This window comes from Leucoraja erinacea, chromosome 1 (genome assembly GCF_028641065.1).
Source record: "Leucoraja erinacea ecotype New England chromosome 1, Leri_hhj_1, whole genome shotgun sequence".
Classification (NCBI taxonomy): Eukaryota; Metazoa; Chordata; class Chondrichthyes; order Rajiformes; family Rajidae; genus Leucoraja; species Leucoraja erinaceus.
Window position 1 is genome coordinate 84846214 of NC_073377.1, and position 16207 is coordinate 84862420.

Here is a 16207-nt window from a genome sequence, read left to right on the forward strand (position 1 = left end):
CCAGAGTAGGAGAATTAAGAACCATAGGACATAGGTCTAAGGTGAGATGGGGAAAATTTAATTGGAACCTGAAGGGCAAATTTATCACATGGTATAAGGAACAAGCTGCTAGAGGAGGTACTGAAGTTGAGGCGAACAAAAGGGTATGGGCCAAAGACAGGCAGGTGGGATTAGTATAGATGGGGCATCTTGGTCGGCATGGGCTAGTTGGGCTGAAGGGCCTGTTTCCGTGCTGTATGACTATGACTCAGTAACATTGTTTGCAAAATGATCTGGAGAAATTAATACCTGGTGATTTTAAGGGATTTGGATATATCATCTCTGCTGACAGTCCTGTGTCATAGTTTTGGAGCACTGCATTGGACAAAGCTTTGTCTTTCACCTATGATGCATTAGAAGTAAGGGCAGTGCTGATAAAAGATGAAGATGATAAGCACATAACAGAGAATGAAGGAATGCCAGGAATACTGATTAAGTATTTTATCTTGGTATTCACATGGAGATTGAATTTTGTCTTCTACCAATACAAAGATAATAGAGGATGGAACAAAAAGAATAAAATAAGTTACTCCTGCAACTGGAATATTACCAGGGGGCGCCGCACTATGGCTGCCTCACCAACAGTCTGTCTTTGTCTTTTTCATTCTTTGTGTTTTCAGTTTGTTGTAAAATGTATGTTTCAGCTTATCTTTAGTTTTTGTATTTGTGGGGGCTGGTGGGGGGTGGGGGAAACTTTTTTTTAATCTCTTTCCTCGACTGAGATGCGACACAGAAAAAGTGTCATATCTCTGCCTGCACTGAGTTCTAACATTGTGGAGCTGGCGGCCTCTTGTTTGGGACTTCTTGAGCTCCAAAACCACGGAGCCTGCGGACTTTCACATCTTGGAGCGGGAGATCCCTTTGCCAGAGGTCGGCCTTTGGTGTTCCAACCTGCGGGAGCTGCGGACTTTAACATCGTGAAGCTCGCTGTCCCTGTTTAGGGACCAATTTTGGGAACTCCAAGCCGCAGGAGATTCGACCGTCCCGATGCGGGAGGTTAGATCGTCCCGACGTGGGAGCTCAATCACCAGCTGCAGATGGTTCGACTCCCCCGACCGCGGGAAGAAAGGAGGAAAGACGATAAGACTTTACTGCCTTCAGTCACAGTGGGAATGTGGAGGAGCCACTGTGATGGATGTTTATGTCAAATTTCTATGTAGTTGTTGGTCGTTGCTTTTTTGGTATGACTGCGTGGCAAGTCAAATTCCTCGAATGTTGCAAAACAGACTTGGCTAATAAATTACGATTATGATTATTATTATTATGATAACTGTGCGCTGTTTCACTCTTAATATTACTCAGTTCTGTGAATGTAAATCCTTAGATTCCAGAAATCTGTGAACAAAGGAATTGTCTTGGAGAAATGGTAAGTCACAACAATGATTGCCCTGAAAGAAAAAATTGGACATGAGCCAAAATATCATGCCAATTAATGCAACTTCTGTTGATGATAAAGTACGTGACTAAAACATTGGATGAAATTGTTCAATGTTTGAAGAAGCAGAAGCTGATCATGATCAGTCGCCAATTTTTTCCGAAAATTACCAAGAGACAACTTGCATTTGACAAAGTAAAGGAAGAAGCACTTTGTAAGAATGAGTTTGCCAAGCAGATCAAAATAATTTCAAAATGTAGGAAAGTAAAGGCGAAGAATAATTTGTGACAGCAAAACTGATGACAAAGAGTTGTAAATTCTGTTTTTGGCTATATTTATAAAGAGATGGCTTAGACTAAAATAGTTTTGGAAGCTAAGTATTCATAGTATTTCTGGAAATAGAATTACAGATGAAGGATAAAAAGCTTAGAGGTTCTGCCAAAACGTTACATCTTCCACCTGTTTCTGTTCCAGCTAAGTAAATTCATAGTATTTCCTTACTGGACATATTGCCAATTACTCTAGATTTAGAAGGATGCTAAAAGCTCTGAGGTTCTGCACAGAAAACTATAGGACGTGTCAAAAAACATACATCTCTCCACCTGTTTCTGTTCCAGTAAAATGTTGCTTAAATTCTACCTGTTCTATCTACTGCCTCCTTACATGATTCAACATTAAGTTGTATTAGATATACTCTACAAAGTAATTTAGGATGCTTTTCCATGCTAAACTGCTAGGTAAATATATTATATTGTGTTATAACATCTTAAAAATATTCTACATACAGTGCAAAGCTAAATTTATTGAGGTGAAAAGGAAGCCCACAGACAAACTATAGGAGGACGTCGTCAAACATAAAATCGGGCCACCCGGGGCGGCGACTGCAGGTTCGGAAGGCCCCGTACATGGACTCGGAGGGGAGGCACTGGACTATTTATCCTGAAAGGAATTGATGGGAACTTTTGTAATTCAATTTCATGAGTTTTTTAATATGTTTTATTATTTATTATTAATTATTTTTCTTGTGAAACGATACTACGGGAAATTCTTTCGTTGTCTCAAAGTGAGGTAACGACAATAAAATTTGTCAAATACAAATATATAGAATTTGTGGTGTGGCCACAGGGGGAGGTGGCAGCCCTACCGGCAGTCTGTTGTCTTTTCATTTGTTTTGCTATTTTTTTTTTTAGTTTGTTCTAAGTTTGTTTTATTGTTCTTTGGTGTGTTTTATGTGCGGGGAGGGGAGTGGGGGAAACTTTTTTCATGTTCTTACCTTCCCGGAGATGTGATCAATTTTTGGATCACATTCTCCGGGTGCAGCGGCCTACAATCACTGGAGCTGGAAGCCTCCTCGGACTGTCGTGAGCCCCACCCCAGGGCGCGGATTTAACATCGGAGCGGGTCGCTTGCCTGGGATCGCTCCCACCGTGACCACCGCAGACTTTAACATCAAGGGCTCGCAGTCTCGGGTGAGGCCGAGTCGGGTGCTCCAACCAGCCCCGACGTGAGATACGATCGCCCGGCGCGGGGGAGCTGACATCCCCCCGATGTGGGAGTGGAGCGCCTCGACACGGAGGGCCTGAACGCCGGCTACGGGAGTCAAGATCGTCCCGTCAACGGGGGCTCGAGGCCCACGACCGAGGAAGAGCTAGGGGAAGGACTTGAACTTTATTTTGCCTTCCACCACTGTGAGGAGTGTGTAGGAGTCACTATGGTGGATGTTTAATGTTAAAATGTGTTTTGATTGTTCCGTTTCCAAGATGGCTGCCGGAAGAGAGAGTGAACGCTGGCGCGATTAGCTGCCGCTGCTCTCTCTCTGAATTGGGTATTGTTGATGTCCTTACTATTTATTTTTTATTTTTTGTTGTTATATATTTTTTTGTTTTGTTTCATTCCGCTTACATGTTTTGTAATCTGCTTACTAAATTTTGTAAGGTGTCCTTGAGAGTCCTTGAAAGGCGCCCATATGTATAATGTATTATTATTATTAAATATAGAGCCAATAGAACATAACACCTGTAAAGATGTAAAAATTATGAAGAAATGCTAAAATACTTTTAGATATAAAACAATACTTTATGATAAGATAGAAAATCATTTTATATGCATTCAATGTAGAATCATGTGGAAAAAATGATGAAATTAAATTAAAAATTTGCATAGGGTTAAAGCTAGCTACTAAGGCCTTATCCGAGTTTTCGGAGAATGAAAATAAATATGTATAAAAGATGCATGTGGATCATTAAATAACAAAGGTTTGTGGGACTCAATATAGAAAATACAGTGCTGATGGAAGTTGTGAGGTACTGAAGGAAGCAGAGACTCTTTCAACATCTTTGAATATGGAGGTAGTGCCAGAGGAAGAAAGGATTATCAGCTTAAAACTTGATTTCGAAAAGAGATAAAAGGATAAACTGGGAGCTATAGACCAGTCAGTCCAATGTTGCTAATGATGAAGATTTCTAAAGACAATATGGAAAAAAGTTAATACTCACTTAGAAAGACAGATTAGCTGAAGGCATTCTATATCGTTTTATGAAAGGCAAGTAGAAAGTTTAATAGAGGGGTTTGGGGAAATGAAGGAATATGTTGGCAAGGTTCAGTGAATATTGTGCATATTGCATTTGAAAACGTTGTTGACAAGATGCTGCTAGAAAGGTAATTAATTAAATGAAAGTGAATAGCACTGGAAGGATAGGAAATTGCCTTATAGACAAGCGGCAGGTGAATGGTGCTTATTTTTGTCGATATGTAAATAATCCTGCATTGTCTTGAGTGCACAGAGAACCAGTGAAAGGATCAGTATATTTAAAGTACAGTATTTGAACATGGGAACAAAATCTGTAGGAAACAGCAAACTGGAAACCATTGTTAATTGGGAAGCAGAAGAGTTGGGACATTGATAGTGTGAAAGACACATTGTCTTTTTTTCATGGTGAGAGAATCAAGAACTAGGTTTAAGGTGAGAGTGGTCAGATTTCATAGAGCAAAGAGATCATGATGAATTGAAATAGAGGTTGAAATGACTGAGGATGAGAAATCATTTGGTGCAGAGAATGAAGAAAGCATTGTTGATGTTTGGGTGAAGTCATGATGCTTGGTGGAAGTTGCACATAAACATTTTGAAAGAGATAATTTTACATGATCTCTCCTTCCACTGCACTATTAATGGATAATACCACTCTGAACACTTCCTGTGTCAGTCACCTTCCAATTCCACCTTCTTTGTACTAAATTCATTTTGGATAAAGCTTTCTTCCAAGTCACATGTTGGCACTATCGAATACCAGTTGATAAGGTTTAAGTCGTTTGTACATCACACTGTTTCCAATGTTATTAAATTGCTCATATCTTCACCTCCACTTTGTGGATCTTGACTCCTTTAACTCGATTGCCCTTTCTTGTAATGCTCTGTCTTCTGCTATCTGGTGTGCCCTTACCTCAATCACTATCCTGGACGTGCATACATGCATCACCATATCTCACCAGATCTGGTTAAGCCACATCAATTACTAAATCAATGGAAATATTGTAAACTTATGGTACAGAGAGGAAGTCATTCATATCCAAATATCTGTGATTTTCCAGCTCTCCCAACGTCCGTATAAATATGTGTAGGAAAGAACTGCAGATGCTGGTTTACACCAAAGATAGGCACAAAATGCTGGAGTAACTCAGAGGGTCAGGCAGCATCTCTGAAGAAAAGGGATAGGTGACATTTTGGCACAACACTCTTCTTCAGATTGAGAGTCAAGGGAGAGGGAGACTAAGGGAGTCGTGCATTGTCTTGAGAGCTTTACATTTCTTCCTGTAGTTTGGTGAGTGGCAGCCTCAATACAGCATTTTCATTGTGGCCTAAGTAGTATATTGTACAATTCCAGCTAATCTCTCTGATCTTGTATTCAATGCTTCGATTGTTCTCGACAAGTACCCTGTTTGCTTTATTTTCCACCATTAATTTTTTTGCTATCTTTTGATCAATGAGAAAGTAGCAAAGGGAATGGCAAATATAATTTAACTCAGGCAAGTGTGAAGTGAACCATTTTTTGACAGGACATACACAGGAAGATTATGCAAACTCCATAGGGACAGCGCCTGAGGTCCAGGTTTGAAACCAGGTCTCTGGCATTGTGAAATAATGGCTCCACATGCTGCACTGCTATACAACAGAATGTGTTTGATTTCATTCCTCACTTCATCCTTCTTGAATGCCTCCTGTATCATTGTCACTGATTTACATTGACATCACTACTTTCAGTCTGTTTAGTGCTGAAAAAGTGATGGTACACATATGCATTCGTAGTTCATGGAATCTTGCTTATTGTGTGGCGAGATTTGATTCTGAAGTTTTTCATTGCACAAATTGAGGGATTTATTATAAAACATTTCAGTAGTTTTGATAAATGTTGTAAGTATGAGATGGTATTAATGAATTTAATTTTGGGACAGATTTTTTGAGTACCTTATAGGTTGCTACCCATAAGTATTTAATTAGGAGATCTCAGTGCAAGGGAACTGTTGTAACAGCAAGCATTTAATTGAATGGTTCCAAACCTTTTTTGAGCTTAAATGTATTTAAAATCATACTGAACAATTAAAATGTAAAGCAAACTAAACTTGATACTAATAAGAGAGATAACAGCATTTTTGCTGGTGTTTGGAGATTCAAGTTAAATACATTAAATTCTTATCCAAGCTAAATAAATTAAATTCTTAGATTCACTTTGCTTTAAAATGGATGAACAAAAGCAATTAGCAGTTGATAGGACAAATCTGAATAGAACCGTTGATACCCATTTGTTCAAAGTCATGTTATCAGAGACTGGCTTTCAGTCAGCTGCTTGTAGGATTATAGTTACAATTTATTCTATACTATATTTCCTAAAGATCTATGTGCATTTACAATGAAGGCTTTCCTAAAATTCTGACCCAAGACATGTACTTTGAATGGCAAAAATTGTCATAGTTTGAAAAACAGTCGTATTTGAGAATTTGACTGCTGAGTGTTGAGGAATTATAACCAAGGGGTTCCGTAGGACATTTAACAAGTAGTCTACTAAAGCCATCTGAAGAAAAACAGAATAATGAGACAGACTTGGCTTAACGTTCAGTAGAAAGTCTTATTCACAGACATTCATACATCTTTGAAAATATGAATTTAAATGTAAAAGAATGCAAACAACCTAATAAAAGCCTTTTAGCAATTGTTAAGATCACTGGCATTGTTTATCCAGAACAATGACAATGACCAAGGCAATTGCTATTTGTGTATCATACATCAGCTATTAGCTATGGACTTCAAAAGTGGCAAAGAGGTGACAGAGGAACAATAATCCAAATTACATTTGGATAGACTGTTGTAATGCAGGTAACATGTGCATATGGACTCATAGACTGCTATTTGTTGGCCTGCAGTCATCTATCTAGTAAATATAATTATAAAACTCTGATCTTGTATGTGTGCATCTGTGTGTGTCTGTTTGTGTGTAATCACATCCTCGCCAAAACAACGACGCGGTAATGGTAACATTTTTACATATTCCGGTAGAGATTTACCTCGTGCACTCCAAAATCACCTCATCTGAAAAATTCATGCTTTATTTCTCAAGTTATTAATCAAAATGTTCACACATCTGGTGAAACTTTGAAAATAAAACCGTCTGGCTTTGGCTGTTGACATGATGATGTCACAAAGGGTGCCTCCCTGCCTGCCCCGCTCGCTACCTGGCCACTCCCCTCCTCCTCCTCTCTCCCCCCTCCTCCCCCTACTCCCCGGCCCCCTCCCCCCCCTCTCTCCCCCCTCCCCCTCCCTCTCCCTCCCTCCCCTGCCCCCCCCTGCTCCCCTCCTCCTGTCTCCCGTCCCCTCTCTGTCCTCTCCCTCTCTCCCCCCCCTCTCCCCCCACTCTTCCCCCCCCCCTCTCTCTCCTCCCCCCCCTCCTCCTCTCTCCCCCCTCCTCCCCCTCCTCCTCCCCCCTCCTCTCTCCCTCCCCCCCCCTCCCTCCTCTCCCCCCTCTCCTCTCCTCTCCTCTCTCTCCCCTCTCCCCCTTCCTCCCCCTGTCCTCTCTCCCCCCCCTCCTCTCCCCCTCCTCTCTCCTCTCTCCCCCCCCTCTCTCCCCACCTCTCTCTCTCTCCCTCGCTCTCTCCTCTCTCTCCCTCCCTCTCTCTCTCCTCTCCCACCTCTCTCTCTGACTGTCTCTCCCTACACTTCTCTCTCCCTCTCTCTTCCCCCTCTCTTCCCCTCTCTCCCCACCTCTCTCTCTCTCCCCTCTCTCTCCCACTCTTTCCTCACCTCTCCTCCCTCTCTCCCTCTATCTCTACCTCCCTCTTCTCTCTTAACTCTCCCTCTCTCTCCCCTTCTCTCCCTCTCACTCTCTCCCTCTCGCTCCCCTCTCTCTCTCTCTCTTGCTCTCTCTCTCTGCCCCTCTCTCTCTGTCTCTGCACCTCTCTCTCTCTAACCCCCTCCCTCTCCTCCTCTAGACGTGCCTGTGAGTTGCGGGCTATGCGTGAGTGGATAGGGTGGGGATGGGGTAAAAGGAGCGAATGAATAATATTAATATAATATCAAGGGGGGTGGTTAGTGTGTGTATGTAGGAAGTAGTTAGTGTGTGTGTGACGACCACAGTCCACCCCCCCCCCCCCCCCCCCCCCCCCCGCAACCCTTGAGGGGATGAGACCCAAAGGGTCCCACTTGGTCTAATCCTTGCATAGGTCTGTCATTATTTGTGACCACAACAGTATAAGGATAGTGAAAAGTGCTTGCGTCATATTGAGAAGAAATTTATATATTAGCAACAACCATTTTAGCAGGTAGAGGACAAATTGTATAAGAATTCCGTATGAGCCATGCCAAATCAGATATGGAAATTTTATCCAATTTTGCTTTTTCGCTCTGCCACAGAAGGCAGTTGAGGCCAATTCACTGGATGTTTTCAAGAGAGAGTTAGATTTAGCTCTTAGAGCTAAGGGAATCAAGGGATATGGGGGAAAAGCAGGAACGGGTACTGATTCTAGATGATCAGCCATGATCATTAACTGGCTCGAAGGGTTGAATGGCCTACTCCTTCCTGTACCTATTTTCTATGTTTCTATGTTTTATGTCTGTGGGACTATTATTTGTTGCGTGGATATCTGTATAAATCTGAAGGATATACTGTTTCATTTATAAAATACAAACTGCATTAGTAGTACTTCATTTAAACAATGAGCAGCAATGAGACAGGGACATTGTAATCAAGCCATTTAAAATCTGTTGCTCACTGCATTAATGCAAATTGTGCTGCCAACTGCACAAGGAAGCACTGTACTGAATACATCACAATGTGATTTAACTTTTGCCAATGATTATCTGAGAATGTACTGTTTCAAATTAATTTTAACTGTTTGCCTCATAACTGGCAAGAACATATATTTTTTAATTTTATATTTCAGGTCTGACACCACCAACCACTCCTCCACATAAAGCTAACCAGGATAATCCGTTTAAGGCTGCAGTCAAACACAGGTCATCTTGCGGTTCTTCAGTACGCAGTCCACCTCCAAAGAAATTGCGGTTAAGTGTTTCTGCCTCAAGCTCTCAACGAAGCAGTCCCATAAAGATAGGCACTGAACAAACTGAACTCTATGCCCAACTCAGTAAGAATTCAGATTTACCCAGTGCATTTAGCATTACCCAAAGTGAAGAGAGGAAGATGAAACGGACAAATACAAGACTCTTTGGTGATCATGACTACTGTCAATTCATGAATGCAAAGGCAGAGTCATTAACTACCATGACGTTCTACAAAGCAAGGGAACCCAAAGACATTAAACTCCAGGATTTGTCTTCCAGAGTGGCCTCGCCCAGAGACCGTAAAATAAGTGTACTTCCTGTTAAAGAAGATCCAATATGTAAGAAGGAAAGCCAGCAACTGGAAGCACAGCCCAGCAATTATTCTGGTCCCAGATTACAATTGAAAGACCAAGAAATCAGGGCAGAGCTAAACAAGCACTTTGGTCATCCATGTCAAGCCTTCTTTGATGAAATGGAAGATGAGGCAAGTCCTCAGAGGGAAAAAGACTTTTGCCATGGATATTACTCAAAACTGCCAACTTTTCTCAGTGCAGGGATGTCGCTGGACGGTGTGTTTGATGAGAGTGATGATGAGACTGAAAAGTTCCTCTATCCATGGGACGGAACACCTGATGGGTTATTATTAGAAAGATCTTGTTCTCGTTCTCTGTCCAGCTCTCCATGCAGCGATTCCATCTACTCACCAAAGACTTATGCACCTTCTCAAAGAATAGTCAGGGCAAGATCGAGATCTAGTTCCTATCCTAGACGTAGACATTATTCTCGCTCCCCATATTATCATTCCAGATCAAGATCTCCTTACAATAGATCCTCATCTAGGTATGTATACAATTTTCTAACTCATTCAGGTGGATGGGATATGCAATATTGCTCTTTTATATCATATTGTGCAGGGATGCAAATGGATAGCCTATTTTCCTGCTCAAAATGATTGGCTGATGCAGCTACTGATAGCGACTCATTGTCTCCATCTCAGCTTCGAGTTCTGATAGGAGTGGTAGAACCTAGTCCTATCCATACTATCAATTGATTTCATATCAGGAGTGATAATGGCACCTTATAAATCTGCTCTGAAAGTGGGAGGAATCTAGCAAGAAAATACTTTTCAGCATTCCGTATTTACTGCAAGCTAAATTGAAGCCTTTTATGTTCAAGAATTTTTTGTTCCCCTTTTGAATTATATACATTAACAACCCATGCATTAGTTTGTTGTACATTTTAAAGTTAAAAAAAAAGAAAATAATAATTTTAGATTCAATGATTCATAAATCTACTGCACCTGCTTTAATTTAGGATCAATGTTATTAAAGCTCTATTAACATTGCTATGAATTATTCACCTGAGCTCAAGATCTGTTCTTGGAATTCAAAAATGATTAAGAAAGAGCCTCACTTATGCCATCAGAGAGGTCACTTCCTTTGTTGAGAAGGTTACATTTATATACAAGATCATTAAGATATTGTGGACTGTGCATCACGGTCGAGTAACAAATATTGTAGCAAATCAATACATACCAATTTAGCAGAGGCAGCTGCCTTGCTTGTGATATAAGCACAGTATTCCTTTACCCATTATCACAGGAAAGCAGAAATAGTATTAGATCAAGAAGGTTCACTGCACAAGCAATATCGTCTGTGGCTGTCATTGTCACAAATGATTTTTTTTGCAATAACATGAGCTTGATATATCAGCATTATATATCGAAATGACTGAGAAGATACTTGAGATAGTTTACACTATGTTTAAGGATAATTGAAGAAACAAGACATTATTACTTAGTTCAATTATTTGCAATAAAGATATTTTACTGATTAACAAAAACATAGATTGTGTACTGATATACATTACATAAAATAAAGTGTGACTATTAATATGTGGCTGTATACCCAAGCTACTTGGAAAACAAAATTCTGTCTTAAGTCTGGAGACATAATATAAATTTAAGATATTTGTGTTGACGGTTGCAGTGGGTAATTGACAATGTCATATCAGCATACCATTCAAACACTATAAAACTGATAATCCCATATATTGACAAAAGCTGGACTCAGCAGGAGATGTGAAAGGAGAGAGAGAGAGAGAGAGAGAGAGAAAGAGAGAGAGAGAGGGGGGGGGAGAAGGGAAAGAAATAATGATGAAAGGGCATTGAGTGCATGTCATTTGGTACTGGGAAACTTTATGAAAAGCTTGCGCAGGGCTACAGTTAAATTAATGACCTCTACTGGAAAACAGATTTTATTCATTTATACAAGAACCTGACTTTGCAATTAGAATGCTTGATTCCGAGGCAGGATATGAATTGCTTTTTTTTCTGTTGCATTTAAATGAGACATTTTTCCTATTGATTTTATGATTACCTGTTTTACTTGTCCTTGGTTAGCAATGAATAGTAATCCACAAGCAACATATGGAGATTTCAAAATATGATTTTTATTTTTTTCCTCTTGTTTTCTTCTTTCCTCTCCCAAAGATGTTGATTCCTTGTTGGTCAAGGATCCGGGGGCACTGCTTGCCCTCTATTATCATGCCCCACGCATTCATCATACGTGACCATAGCCAGTGAATGGCAGCAGGTTTTTGCATCATGAATGGCAACACAGCTTAAGCCAAATCTTTGCATAGATTGCCAAGCTGTACTTCAACCAGAGGCCACCGGATAGTAATCAGGTGGGAATCCTGATCCATTTTCTCTTTATTAACTCAGGGTAACTCTCATCCCACTGCTGAGACCTGCTATCTCAATGCAGACCAAGAAATCAGCTTAACCCCTCCTGGTTAACCATCACCCGGTTGACTTTCTAGAATACCATCTAAGGAACTGAGCCATTGGGAGAATTATTTTATAATTTATGTACAATTTCGTCATGTAATTTAAAAAACTATTTTCCCTTTTTCTCATGTGTCCTTCTACCAGGTCACAACGTTCAATAATCTGGAGGTCATCTTCCTCACATGCTTTTGGTAATAAAGTGTACAAAATATTTTGAGCTTCTGGTGTGGAATTATCTAGCCTCTGTCCAGCTCCTTCCCTGAAGGTCTGGCTGTGCATGTGAAGAATAAATCCGTGGCCTACTTTTAGTGATTTAATAAATGCTGAAATGATACCCATTCTCTTACCTAAGGAAGATGAACTATTGGTTTTTATTTTTTTTTAATTGTATATTTATGTTCATTTTGCTTTATAGATCACACCACTGCTATGATTCAGGGCGCAGTAGGGTACAACACAGGTCTCGTGGAAGCCCTTGCTCATACTCAAGGTCACGCTCCAGGTCTCCCTTCAGTCGTTATAGTAGACCCAGGTGAGGGATTACAATAGTGTAGAAACGCTTTACATCATCTATTAAAGCGGAAAGATTATAACTTCAGGTGGCTTGTTACCAGCTTAAAGTTTTATTTTTGAAAAGTTTGTTGTGAAGTCAAAATTCGTTCAGGTGCACCAAAATTTCCTAACTTGCTTGTTTTAAATGGATTCCTTACCCAAGTTGAAACTTGGTCCTCTTTGTTCAGCAGCGTCTGGGGCAAGGTTGGGTGTAGTTCTAAGGGGAAATTTGCTGGAAATAGCATTGATTATTTGTATTTAATGACTGAGAAGAACAGCAGCCAATAGTGCATATTCATTCTCCATCTTTTTCCCCATTTATTTACCGTAGTCTAATGCCTTCTCGAGTATTTGATGCCATTATGCTTCTACCTTCCTGTTTATGTCGAGTTCTCTTTGTGGGTACCTAGTTTCCCTATTGTATACTATTAGGTCTACCTCAAGATTTTGATCTCCTATTTCTCTACTTTCTTTTAAAATGTAACAGTCTCCCAAACAACAAACATATTGCGTCAGTAAATACATCATCATCACTCTCCCTTGAGGTGTGAATGCAGTCTAATTCCCAGTGAAGATAACAGAAGGTTTCAAAAAGAATAGTGACCAGGATAGCCTTCACTCATTTTCCTCTCAATGTTTGTGCAGGAGATAGTAGTTCTATTTTAGTGATCAGTGTCCTTGATAAACACAAAAACTAAACACAAAGCAAAGTAAGTATTGGTTTGCCTGCTGATGTTATGTAACATAATTCTGTACAAGTTCTCAACAGGTTTTTATTATTTTTTTTTTAAATTTTATTAATCAAAAAATGTATTCAATTATTAAAAATTAATATTTACACTACAATAAAACAAGCCAGAACCCACCACCATAATACAATGCAAACATGTATCCATAATAAACTACTATAGAACTATGTTACAATCCTTATTGAGGATACATTCAACACCCTGTGGAGCCCAGCGGTCCCGGAACTCCCTCAGGGTGCCTGTAGACAGGGCGTATTCCCTTTCTAACCCCACCCGGGCATGGAAGTAACCCCGGAAAAGGGGCAGGCAGCCGGCTCGGGTAGAGCCCTCCACCGCCTGGCGCCGTGACTCGTGGACGGCCAGCATCTCAACAGGTTTGGTAGACTAGGAGTGCAGGCAACTCAGCGTTGTTTAAAATCACGAGGGGAATAGATAGAGTGAATGAACAGAGTTTGTTACTCAGGGTAATGGAATCAAGAAATAGAGGGCATGGATTTAAGGTGAGGGGGGAAAGAGTTAATTGAAACCCGAGGGGCAAGCTTTTCACATAGCTGTATAAAGAACAAGCTGCCAGAGGAAGTAGTTGAGGCAAGTACAAAAAACAACATTTAAGGGACATTTGGACAGGTACATGGATAGATATGTTTTCAGAGGGACATGGGCCAAATCCAGGCCAATGGGACTAGTTTGATTGGCATGCACAGGTTCGGCCGAAGAGTCGTACATGCTGTATCACTCTACAACGATAATAAAACTGCTGCTGTGGAAGTTGGTAATAGGTTTCTGTTGGTTCGGAACCTTAACAAATTATGAGAAGGTGCTGTGAAGATTAATTTAACTGCTTCTTGCAAGTTGTTTCCTGTTCAGTATTACTGACCTACTTCTAGAGTATTTGATCAATACTGTAAATTTCAGAGTGGCAATGTGATTACATGTGCTTTGTTGCAATGGGAAAATCACAATTTTAGTGCACTGCATGTAAAGCAAGGATAGAAGACGCTAAGCCAACTCCAGACATTTAATTTACAATAGCAATGTGTTTGGCAAGTGCAGGAGTGCTGCAACATAACGGCATGTATTTTGCAATTGGTGGCCAAAGGATGGTGCCTAGACCTTGACCTAGAAGAAAGCTTCCCGCAAAGATTTAGCAGATTCTCCTTTTCCAGTGCGATTTGTACAGGGACTTGCTGTGTTCAGCTCCAGCACGGTTCTCAAGCAGCCTGAGCAGTCAATAAGATTCAAAAGTCCCTTTATAGACCAGGCCAGAAAATAAAAAGCAGACAATGATTAACTAATACGTATTTTTCCAGAAAATAGAGAAACAACTGAAATATAGGCACAAGGGAACTGCAGATATTGATTTACAAAAAAAAATAATATGAAGTGTTGGAGTAACTCAGCAGGTCAAGCAGCATCTCTGGAGAACATACATAGGCAACATTTCGGGTTGGGACCCGTCTTCAGACTGATTACAAAGGCCAGAGATGAAAAGATAAGAAGTGTGAGACAAGGATAGAAGTACGATAGAAGAGGTGGCAAAACAGTTGCCTAGTCTGCACTTCAATCACTGATGTAAAGGAGGCCACATGAGGTGCACCAAATGGATTAGATTGGAAGGATTCATTAACCATGTTCCTTTCACACAACTCTTTATAGAAAGAGCAGGTTAAAATGGTCTGTCCCTCTGTCAATCAGTGGATGGGGAAACCCGAGTACCAAAGAGATGTGACTGCTTAGTTGTTAACTACACTCAAAATTCATGTTGATAGACTTTTGGACATAAGATTTTTGGATAGATTCGGCAAGTTTAGTTGAGGTGGAAGACCAACCATGAAATTGTTGAATGGTGATGTATCCTCTTTAACTTTGGAAGAAACCTTGTTGTGCAAGGTCTAAAATTAAAGAGTGATAGAAGCCCTGAGGAAGTTCAACCTACTTTATGTATCCAGATTCAAATCTTACTATATGGGGAATATGTTTATGAGGCCTATTCTGGCTCCCGAGTGCAACCCCATCCTGGAGACCAATGGACCAGATATATTCACTTAAATTTCTTAATGGTCCCCTTCCAATGAGTATGTTTTCTGTGCACTAGGTCCCATCCAATTTTGAGGGATAGGATCAGATTTGTGGTGATAGTTACAAATCTTCCTGCAATGGGAAGTAGTGAGGCATTTCAGAAAATTGGCCTGAAGATTGTCATAACTTCAAACACAGGGCTCCACTTTCAATGTCTTCACTAAGTACTTTTGACAGAAGCACTTATGCTTATGCCATCTTGTTAGATCAAATAATTTGGAACTTGCATCTCTGAGCCATGCATATCACGACAAGCAGGAGCCACATGGTCGGGTGGGGGTGGATAGGAGGAGCGATGTGAGAGTTCAGGGTAAGGACATAGCTTGGATATCGAAGCTTACTGATAGAAGACATAACAGGTCTCATTAACACACTTCACCATGCAATAAGCACATGGCTGAATCTGGATACTAAAAGCAAGTTGTTGATAACATGTTTCAGTATTAACTTCGTTATACAAGGGACTGGAAGATGCTTTAATTGTCCCCCGGGAGAGTGTTAGCCTTCCCCTCTCCACTAGATAGAGGTTTGGCTGCATGGTTTCTGGTGCATGAGGAGACAGGTCTTCACAACGCTCAAAGTCGTATTGCTACTCACACCAAATAAAGTCCCCTTGAACTACCACTATAATTCCTGATGATGCTCATGGAGATTGGCATGGGATGCCAGAACTTCAAAGAAAGCTCCATTTCAAAAGTTGTTAAGTACTTTAATGTTACTCTGAAGGTTTGCAACCAGGAACCTTATTGTACTTCTTCTGTTCTTATATTCTAATCATGCATTAACTGTGGCAGCAATCCTGTTTTAACTGCTGATATTTTATCTTTATAGTCATGTTAGAAACATAGAAATTAGGTGCAGGAGTAGGCCATTCGGCCCTTCGAGCCTGCACCGCCATTCAATATGATCATGGCTGAGGGAGCGAAACCTTGTGGAAGTTTAACCTGCTAATAGTGCCCAGATCCAGTTTCATATCATACATAGTTACCAGAGTTTCACTAGAAACTGTCAAACAGAACCTGTTTTTATTTGAAAATATCACATGCACAAATTTGACTGTTAAATTGTTTTAT

At 40.5% G+C, this 16207-nt stretch overlaps 1 protein-coding gene across 3 annotated transcripts in view; it reads left to right on the top strand.

Moving 5' to 3' along the window:
• The window catches only part of ppargc1a (peroxisome proliferator-activated receptor gamma, coactivator 1 alpha), a 569866-nt gene that overhangs the window by 526524 nt on the left and 27135 nt on the right, over positions 1-16207 (top strand). For all 3 annotated transcript variants that reach the window (XM_055638229.1, XM_055638246.1, XM_055638238.1), the window contains exons 8-9: positions 8843-9803; positions 12170-12286. In XM_055638229.1, the coding sequence (XP_055494204.1) occupies positions 8843-9803; positions 12170-12286 (1078 nt within the window). The remainder of the gene's footprint in view (positions 1-8842; positions 9804-12169; positions 12287-16207) is intronic.